General features: G+C 50.3%; 2 protein-coding genes across 2 annotated transcripts in view; one reads left to right on the forward strand and one right to left on the reverse strand.

Annotated features, from left to right (window-relative positions):
- Positions 1-20: 20 nt before the first annotated feature.
- Positions 21-9,096, reverse strand: Smarcd2 (SWI/SNF related, matrix associated, actin dependent regulator of chromatin, subfamily d, member 2). The gene is made up of 13 exons (XM_021211813.2): positions 8,639-9,096; positions 4,009-4,193; positions 3,831-3,873; positions 3,584-3,706; positions 3,229-3,384; positions 2,726-2,821; positions 2,495-2,596; positions 2,020-2,181; positions 1,795-1,892; positions 1,531-1,666; positions 1,292-1,414; positions 1,063-1,164; positions 21-987 (listed from the first exon to the last, which is right to left on the reverse strand). The coding sequence occupies exons 1-13, from the start codon at positions 8,852-8,854 to the stop codon at positions 934-936; spliced, it is 1,596 nt and encodes a 531-aa protein (XP_021067472.1). The 5' UTR covers positions 8,855-9,096; the 3' UTR covers positions 21-933.
- Positions 9,097-12,915: 3,819 nt separating this feature from the next.
- Positions 12,916-16,232, forward strand: part of LOC110332722 (intercellular adhesion molecule 2) — a 9,389-nt gene continuing 6,072 nt past the window's right edge. The window contains exon 1 of the mRNA XM_021214061.1: positions 12,916-12,981. The gene's annotated coding sequence lies outside the window, so the exon portion shown is untranslated. The remainder of the gene's footprint in view (positions 12,982-16,232) is intronic.

Raw genomic sequence — 16,232 nt, forward strand, 5'->3', positions numbered from 1 at the left:
TGTACTGTTCAATGACCAGGTCTGGGCACCACCAATAAACAAAAAGATTTATTTGGAATTTTCCAAGTTTGCCAGAAGTGGCATTTGCCAAGCCTTAGGCCCACCCTCTTTAAGACAAACTGCAAAAGGTAACAACAATCCTCCAGCTTTCCCCTTCCCCTGCAGCACGCACACACACACACCCCCACCCCTAATGTAGCTGGGTTAGAGAACTGGCTCATTCCCACCCTCAGGAGATTCTACCGCCCCCTGCCCAAGCAGCTACGGGTGGGCAGCCCCGTGGCGTCCCAGGAGATGATGGCGGCTGCAGCCGCTTGCATAGATTAAGAAAAGAAAAGGAAGGAGGCACCGAATGGACTCCCTGAAAAACCCCATTACCTCTGTACAAAAAAAGTGGCTCCCACATAGAAAAACCTGCTCCCCAAATAGTGCAAATACCCAAAAAGAAGGACAAACCAGCAGCAGGGCTGGGCTTGTAGGAATGGCAAAGAACTTTGGTTAGAAAGGCCAAGAAGAGTCTAGGCTGGGCCTCCTCTTCCTTGCCCAGCTCCCCAAAGCCAGCTCTGGCACTGGCCCTAGGGTGGAGCCTGTAAACATGCAAACCCAGCAGCCTTTGGTTTGGAAATGTCTGTTACAAAGTTAAAGCACAGCCTCCAGCAGTCCTACTCCGGCCTGCCTGCCTGCCTGCAGGGGGCTGAGGCAGCACAGGGCGAACCCAATTAAAGCCAGCGCTAAAAGGTCAGTAATAAGGCTTTGGGGACCAAGCAGTGAGGAATCTAGAACTACATTTATGAAACTAAAGCTGGGGAGTGGAGGGTGACAGGAAACACCCCACTCCATCCTACATGTCTGCAACCCAAGCCAGAACCAAAAGGCCGGGCTCCTGCCAGGTTCCAGGGCAGGGGAGAAAAGAAGGAAGCAATCCCTGAGCGGTTAGGTCAGACGAATTCCCAGCACCTGTTCCAGTTCCTGCCTTCGCTGCTGCACCTGAAGAAGAAGACAAAGTATGCCTCGGGCTTCAGCTTCTCAAGAAAATCGGAGGCCAAAATGGCAAAGCCTCACCTTGGCAAAGATGTGCCTCCCCACTGCTTCCTGAGCCCAGGGCTGGTGGTAGAAAGCAGCTCGTCTTTCCTCCTCAGGGTTTCCAATCACATCTGTGATAATCTATAAAGAGTAAGGTGTGGCATGATTCCCACTCCTGCCTGAGTCAGTCTACCTGAGACATGGGGTAGAAAAATTTTCACCCAGTGTGTTCCATGGGTAAGATGCCCTTCAAAAACAAGAAGTATACCTTGAGGTCTCGGCGTTGGGAACGGAGCCACTCCTGGATGAAGTCCTGGGGCTCAGTGCTAAAGCTAAGCATGAAATCCCTCTGGGTCTTTAGCTGGTTGATGGACTCAATGGTCTCATGGATCTGGAGAAGGGGTGTCTGTGTCAAATGTGCTCCAGCCCTAGGGTCTGAGGTCCTGTCAGTGTGCTGGGTGAAACGGACAGACCAACTCACCCTCACTCTGGCCCCAGAGGACTCACCTTGACGTCTAGAGAGGCAATCTCCTGCTGGTTGGTGGTAGAGGCCAGGAAGTTGCTCATCTGGGCCTTCAGTGGGTCATCGACCTCTACATCAATGTCATAGCAGGCTGTCTTCTTTTGGTCATTAGGATCCACACTGCAGGCAGCACAGAAGAGCATGGGGAAACATGGCTATGTTCATCCCAACCACCAAGTCTATCCTATGAGTAAGGTTTCAGGGTGAATTCTGTTTTCCAAGGGCCATCTCATTTCTCTTCTATTTACCTAATGACATGATTAATAACAATGGGGTCTGGATGCTGCAGCAATCCAGCCAGCTTCATGGGAATCTCGGAGAAACGGAGTCGGCCACAACTGAAGATCTGGAAAGAGCATCAAAGGCACGGTGATGCCTGAGGGCCAGGAGACAGCAGTCAAAGATGGCTAAACACTAGGGTTCCAGAGCAGTTGAGCCAAGGATTGAGAGAAGAAGCCCGTAACCCAGCTGACCTGGCGGAAGTAGCGATTGCAGTTGATGTACTCGCGCTCGTGGCCGTCCTGCAGCTGGTTGTGTTTGATGTAAAGCCACAGTGCCTGCATGATGGCCGCCCTGGTCTGTGTGTGTACTCCCAGCAACCTCGCCAGGCGGGGGTCCAGTTTATACTGAGGAGGCTGGGAATGGACAGGAGTCAACAAAGATTCTTGTGCAGAAACAGAATATGATGGGGCTAGAACAGTGGTTCTTAACCTTCCTAACCATACCATAAAATCATTTTTCTTACTTCATAACTCTAGTTTTGCTACTGTTATGAATTGTAAATATCTGTGTCCCAATGGTCTTAGGTGACCCCTGTAAAATGGCCACTTGACACCCTCCCCAAAAGGGACATGACCCACAGGTTGAGAACTGCTGAGTTAAGAGGACCCTGCACCCCTTCCCTGCATGAAACCTGTGGCCCCAATTGTGAGCCTAGACAACTGTCACCTGATGATCCAGCATGAGCAGAAGGGTGCACTTGACATTGAGATCTCCTGGCCGTTTCACCTGAAAGCCATCTGTTTCCTGCGTGGTGGGCATCCGATGCCACTGTGGGGCAGAGAACAGCAGAGTTAGTTCATCACTAGCAGATAGGCTACGGCACTCTACCAGCACACACTGATGATCTGCTCTGTCACCTGGCAGCTTGTCCCTCCCAGACTCCAGAGCCATTCTTACCTCCACCAGATGGTTGTCAGGCCCATACAGTTCCTTGTCCAACTCAATCACCAGGCTCTTAAAGAATGATGAGAACTTTCTCTTCTGTTTGCTAGGCTGGGAGTGGAAAGAGCTACATAAGATGGGTGTGCTGCTGAATTTATCAATCAGAAGAAATGATTCAATCATGAAGCTCAAGGTCCAGTCTTGGGCCCTGAAGTAGCATTCAAAATTTGAGCAAAGTGACAGGAAAAGGGCACTTCATGAGCCCCACAGCCAACCAATGAGGGACTGTGAATCCGAGACACCTGACTGCCATCTACAGGAAAGCTGTAGTAACTACAGATGTTCACTCTAGTATGTGTGAGGGCCAGAGTTTGATCCCCAGCATAGAGGTAACCACCCCAGCAAGCCTAACCTCTAACTGGATAGATTAGTCCTTTCCCTAGGCTAGGACCTCTGAAAGAACGCTCACATCTGTCCTCAGTCTAAGTTCACACAGGCCTTCTCCCCTCCCAACTCACATCATCCAGCAGTTTCCCCTCTACTCGAAGCTCCCAGGAGGCCACCTTGTCTGCTGCCGGGGTTCCCCCAGGGGTCCCCGCAGTTCCCGCATTATCTCCATCCACCTTGCTGGGGCTGAATGTATTGGAAATATAGATGCGAAGTTTTCGTTTTTGCTGAAGAGGAAGAACGAGAGGCAGGAGGACTGAGTGAGTAGCCATATATAGCAAGACACCAATTCAAAGCATGTTAAAGTGAGTGTGTGCGCCACTGGTGGGCAGCTCCCTGTGAGAAGTACTGCTCAAGCCCAAGCTCATCCCTAGAAAACAAGTCCAGGAAGGAAAACAGTTTGGGAGAACTTGGGGTAGTATGTACCGTCAGAGGCTTCTTGATGGCCTCTTGAATCTCCATCCGCTTGCGAGCGATGGTCTGATCCAGCTTCCTCTCGAAAGCTAAAAGATCCATGTATGCCTGAGACTCTGGGACAAGCTCCCGGATCTGCAGGTTGAGAAATCCGATAGCTTGTTTCATCAGCTCTAGTTCTACCATCCTCCCCTCCTTCCCCACTCCAGGACTCCCACCCTGGCCAGCCAGACCTGGGCAGGCCTCCCAACACACTCACTCGCTGAGGTAGAACCTTATCTGCCATCTTCCTCCTTTTTAACCTAGTAGGAAAACAGAAACCCATTTGAGAGGTTAACGGTCCAAACTCACGATCTTCATAACCCTCTCCCAAATGGCCAAGATAGAGAAACTCACCACCTGAGACAAGATAGGCAAGGTATGAGAAACAGGCTTACCCTCGGCGCTGGGCAGGCATCGGGGGCTGGGCCTGAGGCACAAGCAGGCGTTTTCGGAATGGATCCATCATGGTAGGTGGCATGCCAGGTCGGAGTGGAGCAGCTGTGCCGAATGGGGAACCGGCTGGAGGTCCCACCTGCAAGCCAGCCATGGGCATCCTGCTTCCTGGTGGCATGCCAGGACGCTGAGCAAAGTGGAACATTGGAGGGACACAGGTCAGTGGCGGAGCCCTCCGAGGTCCATAGCCCATACCCTCCATCATCTCTCTCAAATGGGGAGACCAGGAACAAAGGGGAACAGGAGCCTGAGCCCAGCTTTTAAGCTACATCTGCCCCGCCCCTGCAACCGCCCTGGCAGCCGTGCCAACAAATGAGGCAGCCAGAGACCATGGGTGGGAGGAGAGTACCTCTTGCAGAAGGAAGGGCCTGGGGAATTTTTTCGTACTTATCAACACCTTTCCAGCTCCAGTATGCTATGTCCTGCACCCTGGGATCAGCCAGCTTCAAGGTATTTATAGTCCTTAGATAGCCCACTAAAGACCCCTTCTTCCTTTTCCCATCCTGAAGGAAAAACATTACTCGGGAGACCAAAGGCAATGCATAGCAACCCAGGGGAGTCCAGGAGGCTAAGTAAAGTCTGCTGCCTGGTGGCAGTAGGGATAGCAAGCCCATTAGGCCGCAGCACCCCAGGTGAGCAGGTACAATAGGATGGCTCGGCCATGTCACAACTTGTGGGGATGGCCTCAAGAGAGTACAGACACCATCTGGTCACCATATGGCCCCTAACACAACCTGGACCCATTGTCCCCTCCCCCATTCCACCCTCTCCCCCACTGCCATGGCCCTATCTCTATGTCAAAAGACTCAAAAAAAGAAATTATGGTTCTTGGGTGGCCGTGGGAATGCGAACAGTCAACATCTGGGCTCTGCCCATGGTCTCTGCACCACCTGGCAGCCAGGCCGCTGCTGGTTCAACTTAACCCTAGCCATCCCCTGCTGCAGCATGCGACGGTCCCGGGAGGCAAGAACACAGAGTCAGCAGCAGCAGCAGCATCAGTCTGGGTGGCACAAGCAGCCTTGACTTCCCATCCAAGGCCCAGGTTTCTGCCGTTTCCTGGGAGCCCTCCACCTCCCAACTCATCCACAGAGCTGCGGCCCGAAAGGCCTGTTTGGCAGCTCTGCCTTGCACACACTGTCCCTGGCAGCTTCACAGGGCTGGCCCCGGGGCCCAGGTTATGCAATCAATCAGTACAACCAGACAACCGGGCCAGCCTGGGTGGAGATTCACACTGAGTTAAAGGACCCCCCCAACCCCCCCCCCAAGCACCCTGGAGACGAGTCTCTGCTGTCTTTACCCAGCACTAAGGAGTCAGACTCATGACCCAGAGACAGGGGAGGGGGAAGGGGAAAGAAGCAGGGCAAGATGACAGTGGCAACTGAGGAGTTAAAAGTGGGAGACCCTGGGACCTTGGGAGTCCTGCCACAGCCTCTCTTCATCAGGAAGAAATTCATCAAAGCTGCTGAAAGGCAGAAGACAGCCTGTTTCTCTGCCCTAATAAGCAAGAGCAAGAGATTATAGAAGGGGGGAGGGGACAGAAGAAAAACCTCAGGTGGCCACAACTATAAGACCCCCATCATCACTCCAGACTTGAGGTTTTCCTAGAGTCACTGCAGATATAATCTGAGGTGCTCTAGTCCCCCAAAAGCTCTCCACTGAGGTTCATAAAGCCTGTAGTACAGCTGAGCACTCCAGGAAATCCCAAGGCAAGGCAGCCCAGGCAGGCCTGGAATAGGCCCCACCCAGACATCTGCTCCCGACTTCTGGGGCTCAGGCTCCAGCCCCTAGCTCACCCACAGCCTCAGGGGAAGGCTGCTCACAATTCAAGTCCTACTTTCCTCTTTGTCAAGCTCTACACCTGGGCTTTGAAGGGCTAGTAACTCCTACTTAAAAACAAAACAAAGTTGCCACCACAGATTCTCAGCCTCTCTGCCCGCCTGCTCCACCATGGGGGTAAGCAGGCCTGCTTACATCCGCAGAACACCAGAATGCAGTAACTTCCACTTGGTCAAGCACCAACCCCACATTCTCGGCTTGATTTTATAACCACCAAGACAAGGGAAGTAGGCTAGACCTGATTCTGCCATCTCTGGGTTAAGAATGTAGGGCTCCAGCAACTACATAATGGCCCACAACCATCTGTACAGCTACAGTGTACTCATATACATTAAATAAATAAATAAAATATTAAATTAAAAAAAAAGAAAAAAGAAAAGAAAAAAAAGAATGTAGGGCTCAAGTAAGCATGCTCTGCTCCGCTCCAAGTCTGTAGCCCTGGTCCTTCTGATAGCTGCCTGAACCTAAGAGCCTCGTTTGAGGGACATACCCTGACCCTATGAACAGAGTTATTTTAAACTCTGAACTAAATGAACCCAGCAATAATGCACACTAGGTTTAGTTAAGCCCTCCAGGGTAACTATACTCCAAAACTAGAAAAACCCTCTAGAGGTAGGTGGGCTGTTACTTTATGTCAGCAGGCTCCCCAATATGCTCACCTTGAGCATACAAATCTTTGTTCTTCCTGCTCACCCCAAGAACTCTCTAACCAGGAGCCCCGCTGTCCTCAGACCCCAAGACTTTCTGGAATTTGGGCACTTGGACATGGGAAGAAGCAAGCGGGATCTCCTTCAAACTCAACCAATGTTAACTGGGTTCTTCTTCCTTTCCCCTGCCCTTTCCTGGAGGAGGAGGAGGAGGAGGAGGAGGAGGAGGCGGCAGCATAGCTGGTATGGGATGCCCACATTCAAGGCCATCTCCTTTCTCACAACTAGTAGCTGCAGCCATTCGGCTGACCAGCCTGGCCGCAGTCCACTCTACAAAATATGCAGGATTCCATCTTCCCATCTTTAGCGGGGGCTTTCCCAACGGCACATTCTCTATCAGCTGCTTTCCAAGGAAACAGGTCTACATAGTGAGTTACTGGACAGCCAGGGCTATAGAGAGAGACTTGGAAAACCAACCAACTGAACAGATATCCCCTGTGCCTGTAGGAAGCTTCCAGATGAGCTCTAAGCAAGCAGGGCCAAGGGCTGATGCGGAGAACCATCAGTGATATACCAGGCCCATGAATCTCCAAAGAAAGCCACATGGCAAAGATAAACCCCAGCTTGGAACCAAGTCTATCTCTGTTCATACCCAAACTCGTCATTTTCTTTTTAGATAGAAGTTGAAATGAAGGGGGTCAATTATCCCCACCCCAGCCCCCCAGTTAGGTATCTCCTTAGAAATCTGATTCCTGGGTGGAATATGCATGCACCATGAAGATCTTCTTCTGAGACTTCTACCTAGAGACACCAGCAGGAAACAGGGTAAGCTACAGTGCGCACCTTCGCACTTCTGTAGCACATGGGTTGAAAGACATGGCCTTGTCAGGAACCTGAGGGATAAGGAAAGAGAGGTTGGGTGTGATAGTGTGTGACTATAATGCCAGCACTTGAGAGAAAGAGTTCAAAGTGGCTACACAGCCAGCCTGGACTTTCAAAAAACAAGTGACAAAGATGTGGGAGAAGGATGGACACAATCCCCAGGCACTCTGGGAAAGGAGGTGCAGCCCCCTCATACAGCAATTGCCTGCCACGTGCAAAACCTGCCTGGATTCCATGCTCAGCACCAAAATGCAAAAGCAAAACACAATTCCCAAACATTCTGGAGCCACTTAAACCAGAGCACTGGGGAATGAGGAGCCCCACATGCAGAATCAGGCTGCGTTCCCAACGCACTGACCACGGGATCTTGTCTCTGCTTGTCAATGGCCTTTGCTGCTGCAACCTGAGACCGCTCTCTGCCAAGCCAGAGGGGCCAGGGCAGTACCCTGTGCAGCTCAAGACCAGCAGGACTCCACAAAGCCTCCCCGCTCCTCCAGACTTGACTGGACACTGACATCAAAAGGAAAGCCCAGTACAGAGGAGATCTAGAATGGTCTGTTAATGGGATTGGGCTTTCTTCAGACCTGGCCACAGCTATTTCTAATCTATCCTGGAGTTATCTGGGCCCAATCTCTTTAGTCTCCCATTTCGTAGGAAGCCTGGCTTCCTTCCTCCTCAACTTGAGCAGCTGGGAGCCATCTCTGACATAACTAACGCTCTGCCAGTTCCCAACTAGGAAGAAAAAAAAAAAAAAAAAAAAAAAAAAAAAAAAAAAGCCAAGGCAAAGATGCAGTGAGACCGAGGCCAAAGAAAGAGAGTAACCCTGTTTTCTCACTAACGATCCTCCTCCAAAATGTCCTCACCACAGCCTGGGTCACTCCCTCACCTCTACTCCGGGACCTGCCTTCCACTTTTCAACCTGATTGCCCACAATTCTCTAGATATCACGAAGCCTCCATCTCTAAGTTACTCGGTGTCAACAAGCCCCGGGACTCTTCTAACTGCTCAAGCCCTCCACGGCAGAGGGCTTTCACCCTCTCCCCAACACTGCCTCCAACCCGAGCCACTAACCAAGGGGACTCTGGCCTGCCCGCCACCAGCCCTCGACAGTTCCTCCTGCAGTGTCCCCTGGGCCGCCTGTCCTCACCTGAGGCCCTAGGGAGACCGACCCAGCGCCCTCGCGGCGCCGCTCGCCTGCCTTTCTCACCTGGTACTGCGCCGCGGGGCCAGCGGGGCCCATGGGGCGGAAGGCGGCGGCCCCCGGTACCCCCATGCCTCCAGAAGGCCCCGGGCCCCTGAGCGCCGGGTTGGGCAGCATTCCGGGTCCCGCAGGCGGAGGCGGCGCACCAAGGGCCGCGGCAACGGCGCCGCCGCCGGGGCTCAGCGGGGGCAGCGGGAACCCGCCCGCGCCACGGCCCGACATCACTCTGTCCCGTCCCGCGGTGCAGCGATCCGGCCTCCGGTCTCCGTGTGGAGTCCGCTCCGCGAGCTACGTTCCGCGATCCGGGACTTTCCGATTTTACTACCGGGTTCCGGGATCTTCTATTCCAAGTTCGCAAGTTCTTAGCAGCCCCTCTGACTCCGCTCCTGCCAGGGATACTCCAGATCCGGGATGTGCGGCGAGCCCGCAGGCCTCTCCCGGCCTCCGGAGGTTTGATCGCCGGAGTCCTGTTACCCAGAGGCGGTTACGAACTCCCAGCCCCGCCCAACCCAGACCCTGCAGACCCCGCCTCTGCCCGACAGCCCAATCGAGAATGCCTCTTTAAATCCCGCCCTCGCGAGACCCGCCTCAAACGAGCACCGCCCATAACTGACGGCCTTAGAGCCCCGCCCTTAGGGGAGGGGGAGGCCGCCTGTTCCCGGAGGAGCGGGAGCGGAAGCTGCACGCGGAAGCGCGGAGGAGAAAGGCGCGGGGTCAGAGTTCGAAGGTCGCGTAGGGCCGTCCCGACTGTTCGGTGTTTTGCTGTTTGCTCCGCGGTGCTGCTGCCTCGCCGAGATCCCCGATATGGCCCCTCCAAAACAGTTCCGTCAGTTCTGCGTCTTCAAGCCTTAAAAATAAGCGATCCGCGGCGGGAAAGCCGCCAACCACTTTTTAAGAGCCCATCTCGGGGCCGGTGGCATAAGGCACCCCACATCCAGCACCCCACACCCACCCATCAACCCCCCAGAAGCTTGTACTGGTTGCTCAGCGCTTCCAAGGACCTGGGCGGTCCCAGACGTGACCCAGCTGGGTGAAAGCTTGACTTGGCCCAGCTCCGAGTACTTAACTGCACTAACTTGCCCGTGCCTTGCTTTAAGGAAGCCTGGTAATTTACTCCGCAGAAAATGATTTTAGGTGAAGGGATCTTGCATGCTGAGAGAAATCCAGGTAGTGAAATAAGTTTTATGCAGTTTGTATAGTAGTTTTGAAAAGTGGAGAACCTTTTCAGAAACCACTGGCTTCAGCTATGTTATAGATCTACCCTCTGTTAATGTGGTAACTCTTCCCCCACGGTATAGAATAGTGTGCTACTTAACTTTACTAGGCACTGAAAATCCTCAGACTCAGGGGGTGTAGCTCAGGTTATAGAGTGCTTGCCTAGCATGCACAAAGCCCTGGGCTTGAACCCCAGACTGCATCAACTGCGTGGTGGTGCATCCCAAAAAATCCTAGCACACAGGAGGAGGCGGGTGGGCCAGAAGTTCAGGATCGCTCTCAGCTACATCACCAGTTGATTCTACAGGAGACCCTATATCAAAAGAAAGCCAAGCTTTTTGTTAATATGTGGTTTATGATTCAATGAAATGGGGGCAGTGTCCAAGATTCTGTATTTCTTTTTTGGTTTTTCAAGATAGGGTTTCTTGTGTCGCCCTGGATGTCCTGGAACTAGGACCAGTTCCAAGCTGGCCAAAGACGACATGGGCTTTGATCTTTTTGACTGAACTGCTTTTGTTAACTTGTCCAATAAAGAGTTAACCTATAGGTGGGTTGGTCTCACTTGCATGCCACAAAGCCCTTGAAGTTTCAGAGATGGTAGCAGGTCCCAAAAATGTCAGAGAAGGAGGGTCATGAGATCAAAGGCAGCATGAATTACTTATATGAAAAGTAAGGTGTGGATCAGTTACCTAAGAACTTGACCATCTGGGTAGAGTGAATGGGTGGGTCTGTCTCCAGAAAGGCACCTTCAAGTGACTTCGGTTCAGAGCACCTGTTTAGTGGCAACCATTTGAAAATTAAAGCCCTGGAAGTGAACACACACACATACACACAAAACTCTTCTGTGATCACAGTCTTTACATACAAAGTCTAACAGGCAATCTAAAGTATAGAATCTGCAGGCATTGGAGGGACCAGAAGCTGATGTAAAAAGACATGGAATTAGGTCCTAGGAGCTCAGCTTCCTATCCTGGAACATCCCAAGAAACTTCATTTAATTTGTTTCTGGGGCTGCAGTGACAAAGGCTTGGCAAAGAGGAGTTTATGGAGTTTGGAAAGGCTCTTTTGGAAGGAAAAAATGACTTGTAGCATTTACAGCTTTGCTTGTGTTCTGCCATCAGAGTGCTTGCCAGATGTTTTCTTCTACTTCCTAAGCTAGCGTGTCATATCGGCGGCTTTGCTCTGGACTGGGGATATAACCAGGTTGGCAGTGTGCTCGCCTAGCGTGCATGGAGCCCTGCCTTCCATCCCTAGCACCACATAAAGCTGGGTGTGGTCATGCATGCCTGTAATCTCAGCACTTGGGAGGTGAAGGCCAGAGAAGTGGAAGGTCAGGTTCATTATTGGCTACAGTGTACCTAATAAGATCCTGTCTCCAAAAGATGGGGGAGGGGCTCCTTTGTTCAAAGAGCATGAAAGCTAAGCATGAGCAGACCGCTGGTGAATCTTCTGCAGGGTCAGCCAAGTTTGACTTGCTGCTCTGTAGAGCCACGGCTTGCTGTTTTCATCCTAGTGTTTTCTTTATATCATGTAACAGCGTTGGTGCCTGACAACAAAGAATCAGATGATGCACATGAAACAGTGTTACGTGGTCAGGAAAAAGGATGCTGCAGCAATGGAGACATAGCTCATAAGTTAAAGCTGCTTTCCGGTGGTATTGGCTACTTTTCTATTGCTGTGACAAAATGTGATGACCAAAGCAATTTAGAAAAGGAAACACGGGCTGGTGAGATGGCTCAGTGGGTAAGAGCACCCGACTGCTCTTCCGAAGGTCCAGAGTTCAATCCCAGCAACCACATAGTGGCTCACAACCATCTGTAACAAGATCTGATGCCTTCTTCTGGAGTGAAGACAGCTACAATGTACTTACATATAATAAATAAACCTTTAAAAAAAAAAAAAAAAGAAAAGGAAACACTTAAACTGCGTGTGTGTGTGTGTGGGGGGGGGGGGTGCAGGCTTTTGGTCCCAGCACTCAGGAGACAGAGGTAAGCAGATCTCTGTGAGCTCAAGGCCAGCCTGGTCTACAGAGCAGTTCCAGGACAGCCAAGACTGTTGCACAAAGACCCCCCGTCTTTAAAACAAGCAAACAAACAAAATCCATTTAATTGGCCTTACAGTTTCGAAGGGTTAGAGTCTGTGATGGGGGTGAAAGACAAGGTGGTGACAACAGCTTAGAGCTTTCTCTTTCTCGACACATACCCTCATCTTCCAACCCCCCACCCCCACCCCTCACCATTCTGAATTACTGACTTCTGTGTTTTACCAAATCTTTCCTAGCTCCTCAGCATGCCTTCCACCCCATCTAACTGGCTTCCCTGCATGGGCCACCCTAGCCAGTCCTCTCTGGCATTTCTTTTCCCCCCAAGAAAACAAATCAAAACACTTCCATCCACGAACCCAAGTGTCCTCACTTATCTTCATCAGGGGACTTCAGAATGTGGCTCTCTGGGCTTCTCAGAACCCTCAGGAACTCTGAGCTGAGTCTGAGATAGGAGAGTAAACTGAGGCGCTTCCCTTCCATCCTGACTTTGGGAGCAGCCCTGTTTTGCTGTATCACGTGATCGCGGGATTGCCTGTAAAGGGCCCCACCGCTCTACATAGTCAAAACGCCGGTAACTTACGGAAAAGCCCGTCTAAACAGCTTAGTGCGGCATGGTTGACTTTACTATCTGTCCCCACCTAGCTTATTGTCTACCAACAGCCCAAGTATCAAGGCATGACCTTGCACTGGTATTTCTCTTGCCACCAGCTCCCAAAAGCAAGGGTTATGGTCTGCACCACAAGCCTCGCTCAGTAGCGATTGTCTAGAGTCAAATCCGCACTCCCTTTGAAGCAGGAGATGGCTTCCCTATTCTTCCGTAGCACCCAGCTTTTTAAGCTATTTGTTTACGCTTCTCCTCTCAGCCAATCCTGTTAAGAGGCTGAGTAAGCATCACGAGTTTCTGGGCAGATCAGGGGACTTTTCAGCGCAGCACGGGCGAACAGCGCCCCGTGCAGGAGCGCGGACTCAACGGTTGCCGCACGTGGCGGTTTCGAGCTCCTTGGAGACGTCGCTGTTCAGTCTGAGGTCCCCAAGCATCGAGGAAAGTTCCGCAGTGAGGCAAGAGGGACAAGACGACCGCTTTGACTCAGTGAGGATTTGGGTCCTATTTGGTTTGCTTGGGTTTATGTCGGTTTGCGGAGTTCGCCAACATGCCTGCAAGTATTTGGATCCCATCTATTTCCAAGTGTTTTAAATACTGCCGTTAAATGCCTTCAGACTGAACTGTATGCACGCCACTTTCCCAGCTAGAGGGAATCTCCTTGCCAGCAAAGGCTGGCCTTTTGATCCCCATTCAAGTGTTCCCTCACACAAGTATTAGTTTATATTTCCTTTGGTCCCACCATTGGTAATTGCTATAACCGTTCCAGTCTGTAGGAACCCATCAGTGGATAAAACAAGGGGCCCTTCCTTCATGGTATTTATAGTCCAAGGGAGAGAAGCACAGCCTTTTAGTTCAGGGAAGAGAGACACAGCCTAGGAAACTTGGAAAAACGTTCCTGACATAACCATCACCACTACCACAAGCCATTGTCAAGAGAGATCTTTATTCAGTGGCCAAAGATGCTTCTCAATTCAGAGCTGGCTGATAGTGGTGATCATGTCTTCTGTGACAAAGTCAGGACCTTCCAGGACTCAGGGTTAGGCTGTGCTGCCCCTTTTTGCTTGCCCCTTTTTGCTAATTTCATGGTCTGATGATTGTAGTCACCGCTGCTGTAGGTGATTTTAAAGGGGGGGGGGGGCTCTAGGTCAAGTTAACCCCATATTATCCTTTTGAACCAAAGTGTTTTCAAATGGTCCCATATATCTGTATGCAACACTGCCTGAAGACAGAGGCAGGGCTCTTTATTCTCTCCAATCACTCATCCAAGGCTGGAGTGATGAGTGCTTTCAGTCGAAACAGTCTTCAAGATGTTTAAAAAAAAAAAAAAAAGTAACCTAGGCAACCATTCTCAACTCAGTGGTCAGTTGCCGTCTATAACTGGGAGACCAACACTGCATTGCTACACTGTGTGACCTTCACAGTGAGTTGTTTTTTAAGTTAAATGAGAACAACTGAAATTAGGGGGGGTTATTTAGGTTTTTCCTTGGTAACACTTGCAGGGCATGTCCACCCTAAACGTGTTAGAGGTGATATGTAGGATAGGAAAGGAAGATGGTCGCATAGACCGACATTGTGGGTGCTGAGGGCTGAAGAGAGGGCACTCAGGGTAGGTAGACCTCATAAGAGATGAGCAGAGAGCAAGGAGGGGGGAGGAGGTGACTCCCAGGCAGAGAGGAGGCAAAGGCTGGAGTGTGACTCCCACTTAGGAGAAACCTCAAGAACCCTTGAATGCGAATGGGCCTCGGGAACCCAACATCCAAAACACATGATGTGGCTGAAGCTGTACCCCACACATCTGGGTTAGGTTCTGTCCCACACACAGCCAATCCCCCAAGGGTCTGGACCGTGGGCCTAAACTTTCCAGTAGTTTAATCCTAGCTGGTCCTGGTGTTATACTCCTGTAGCCCCAGGATTAGGGAGAGTTAGGATCAGGAGTTCAAAGTCATCCACAGCCACATAGCAAGTTCAAGGCCAGCCAGCCTGGGCCATATGAAACTGTCTCAAAAACAACAAAGCCAAAGAAAAAAAACAGTTTAAGTTCTCTAAGTTGGGGTCTATTTTACAGAATAAACCCAAGGAATACACAGACCATACAGGGAGCCGATGCTAAGAGTGCCAGCCTCTGAGTGACCAGACACATGTAGGATGAGTGCTGGCTCATTCAGAATCAGATCATACGTGTGCTGACAGCAACGATGAAGGATTAGAGCTGTGGATGTGACAGGCAGATGGGAGGAAGGCATGACACAGCATAGTGCACAGAGTGTCTGGGAACCTGGTATGGTGGCATGAGCCTTTAACCCAGCATTGGAAAAAACCAAGTCAGGAGGACTGTGAGTTCAAGGTCAGCCCAGGATAAATACAGATTGACCTGGGCTATAGAGCAAGATCCTGTCTCAAAATAAAAGAAAGGAAGGAAGGAAGGACAGACAGACAGATGGAAGGAAGGAAGGATAAACATAGATATGGGGATGAGGGGTGAGGGGTGGTGGGGTGATGACCAAAAAGAACCCTCACTTTCCCCTGTTTTCCTGTATCTACTTAAGGGCACAGACCTATACTAGTAGCAACTACAGGGAAAACCAACCAGTTTGACTGCAGTGTATCTGTTCCTTTGAGCCTGCGTCTCTCACTCAACGTAGGCTGCTGACCTACAAAATATTGAGACCATCTACCACCCACCATGCCACCGTTTGAATGCAATACATGACTGACAAGGACTCTGCAACTGAGGCACATCCTTAGGTCTAACCTTTCATTGCAGCACTTAGCAAAGGTACCTTTTTACATTTGCCTTTCCTACTAAATGTCAGGGAATCCATTTCTACAGGATAAAGGTGTTTCTCCTCTTCCTCCTCCTCCTCTCTTCTTCTTTGACACAGGGTTTCTCTGTGTAGCCATGGCTGGCCTGGAACTCACTATCTAGACCAGGCTGGCCTTGAACTCAGAGAGAACCGTCTATCTCTGCCTTCTGAGTGCTGCAATTAAAGGCGTGTGCCATCAGCGCCTGGCAGATTCTTCCCCATTTTACTAGGAGCCTGGCATGCTCAACAATATGTTTATAAAAATACATGGATACCATCTGTCCCGTCTGGGGACATTTCCTTCAGAACTGTTACCCAGCTTGCATTTGGAAATTCATTCAGAGTCTAGTTAAGGTATTCTTCCTTAAATAACGGCAGCTCTTAGGAAAGAGTTGTAAGTCAGCTGGGCAGTGGTGGGGCACGCCCAGCACTTGGGAGGCAGAGGCAGGCAGATTTCTGAGTTTGAGGCCAACCTGGTTATAGAGTGAGTTCCAGGACAGCCAGGGCTATACAGAGAAAACCTGTCATCTTGAAAAAAATAAACAAACAAACAAACAAACAAAAACAAAAACAACAACAAAAAGAGTTTTAAGTCACTGGAAATAAGTTTGGAAACTCCCGTGACTAATACTTTTTTTCTTTTTTTGCACACACACAAAGGGAGAATTTAATAAAGAAAATGATTTTTCCTGTGTAACTTAAAAGCTAGTTATAAATCACTTCCAACAGACTTTTGAATATTGGTATATCATCTTTGAATATTGGTATATCATCTTTGAATATTGGTATATCATCTTTGAGTATTGGTATATCATCTTTGAATATTGGTATATCATCTTTGAATATTGGTGTATCATCTTTGAATATTGGTGTATCATCTTTGAGTATTGGTATATCATCTTTGAATATTGGTATATCATCTTTGAATATTGG

This window comes from Mus pahari, chromosome 14 (genome assembly GCF_900095145.1).
Source record: "Mus pahari chromosome 14, PAHARI_EIJ_v1.1, whole genome shotgun sequence".
Classification (NCBI taxonomy): domain Eukaryota; kingdom Metazoa; phylum Chordata; class Mammalia; order Rodentia; family Muridae; genus Mus; species Mus pahari.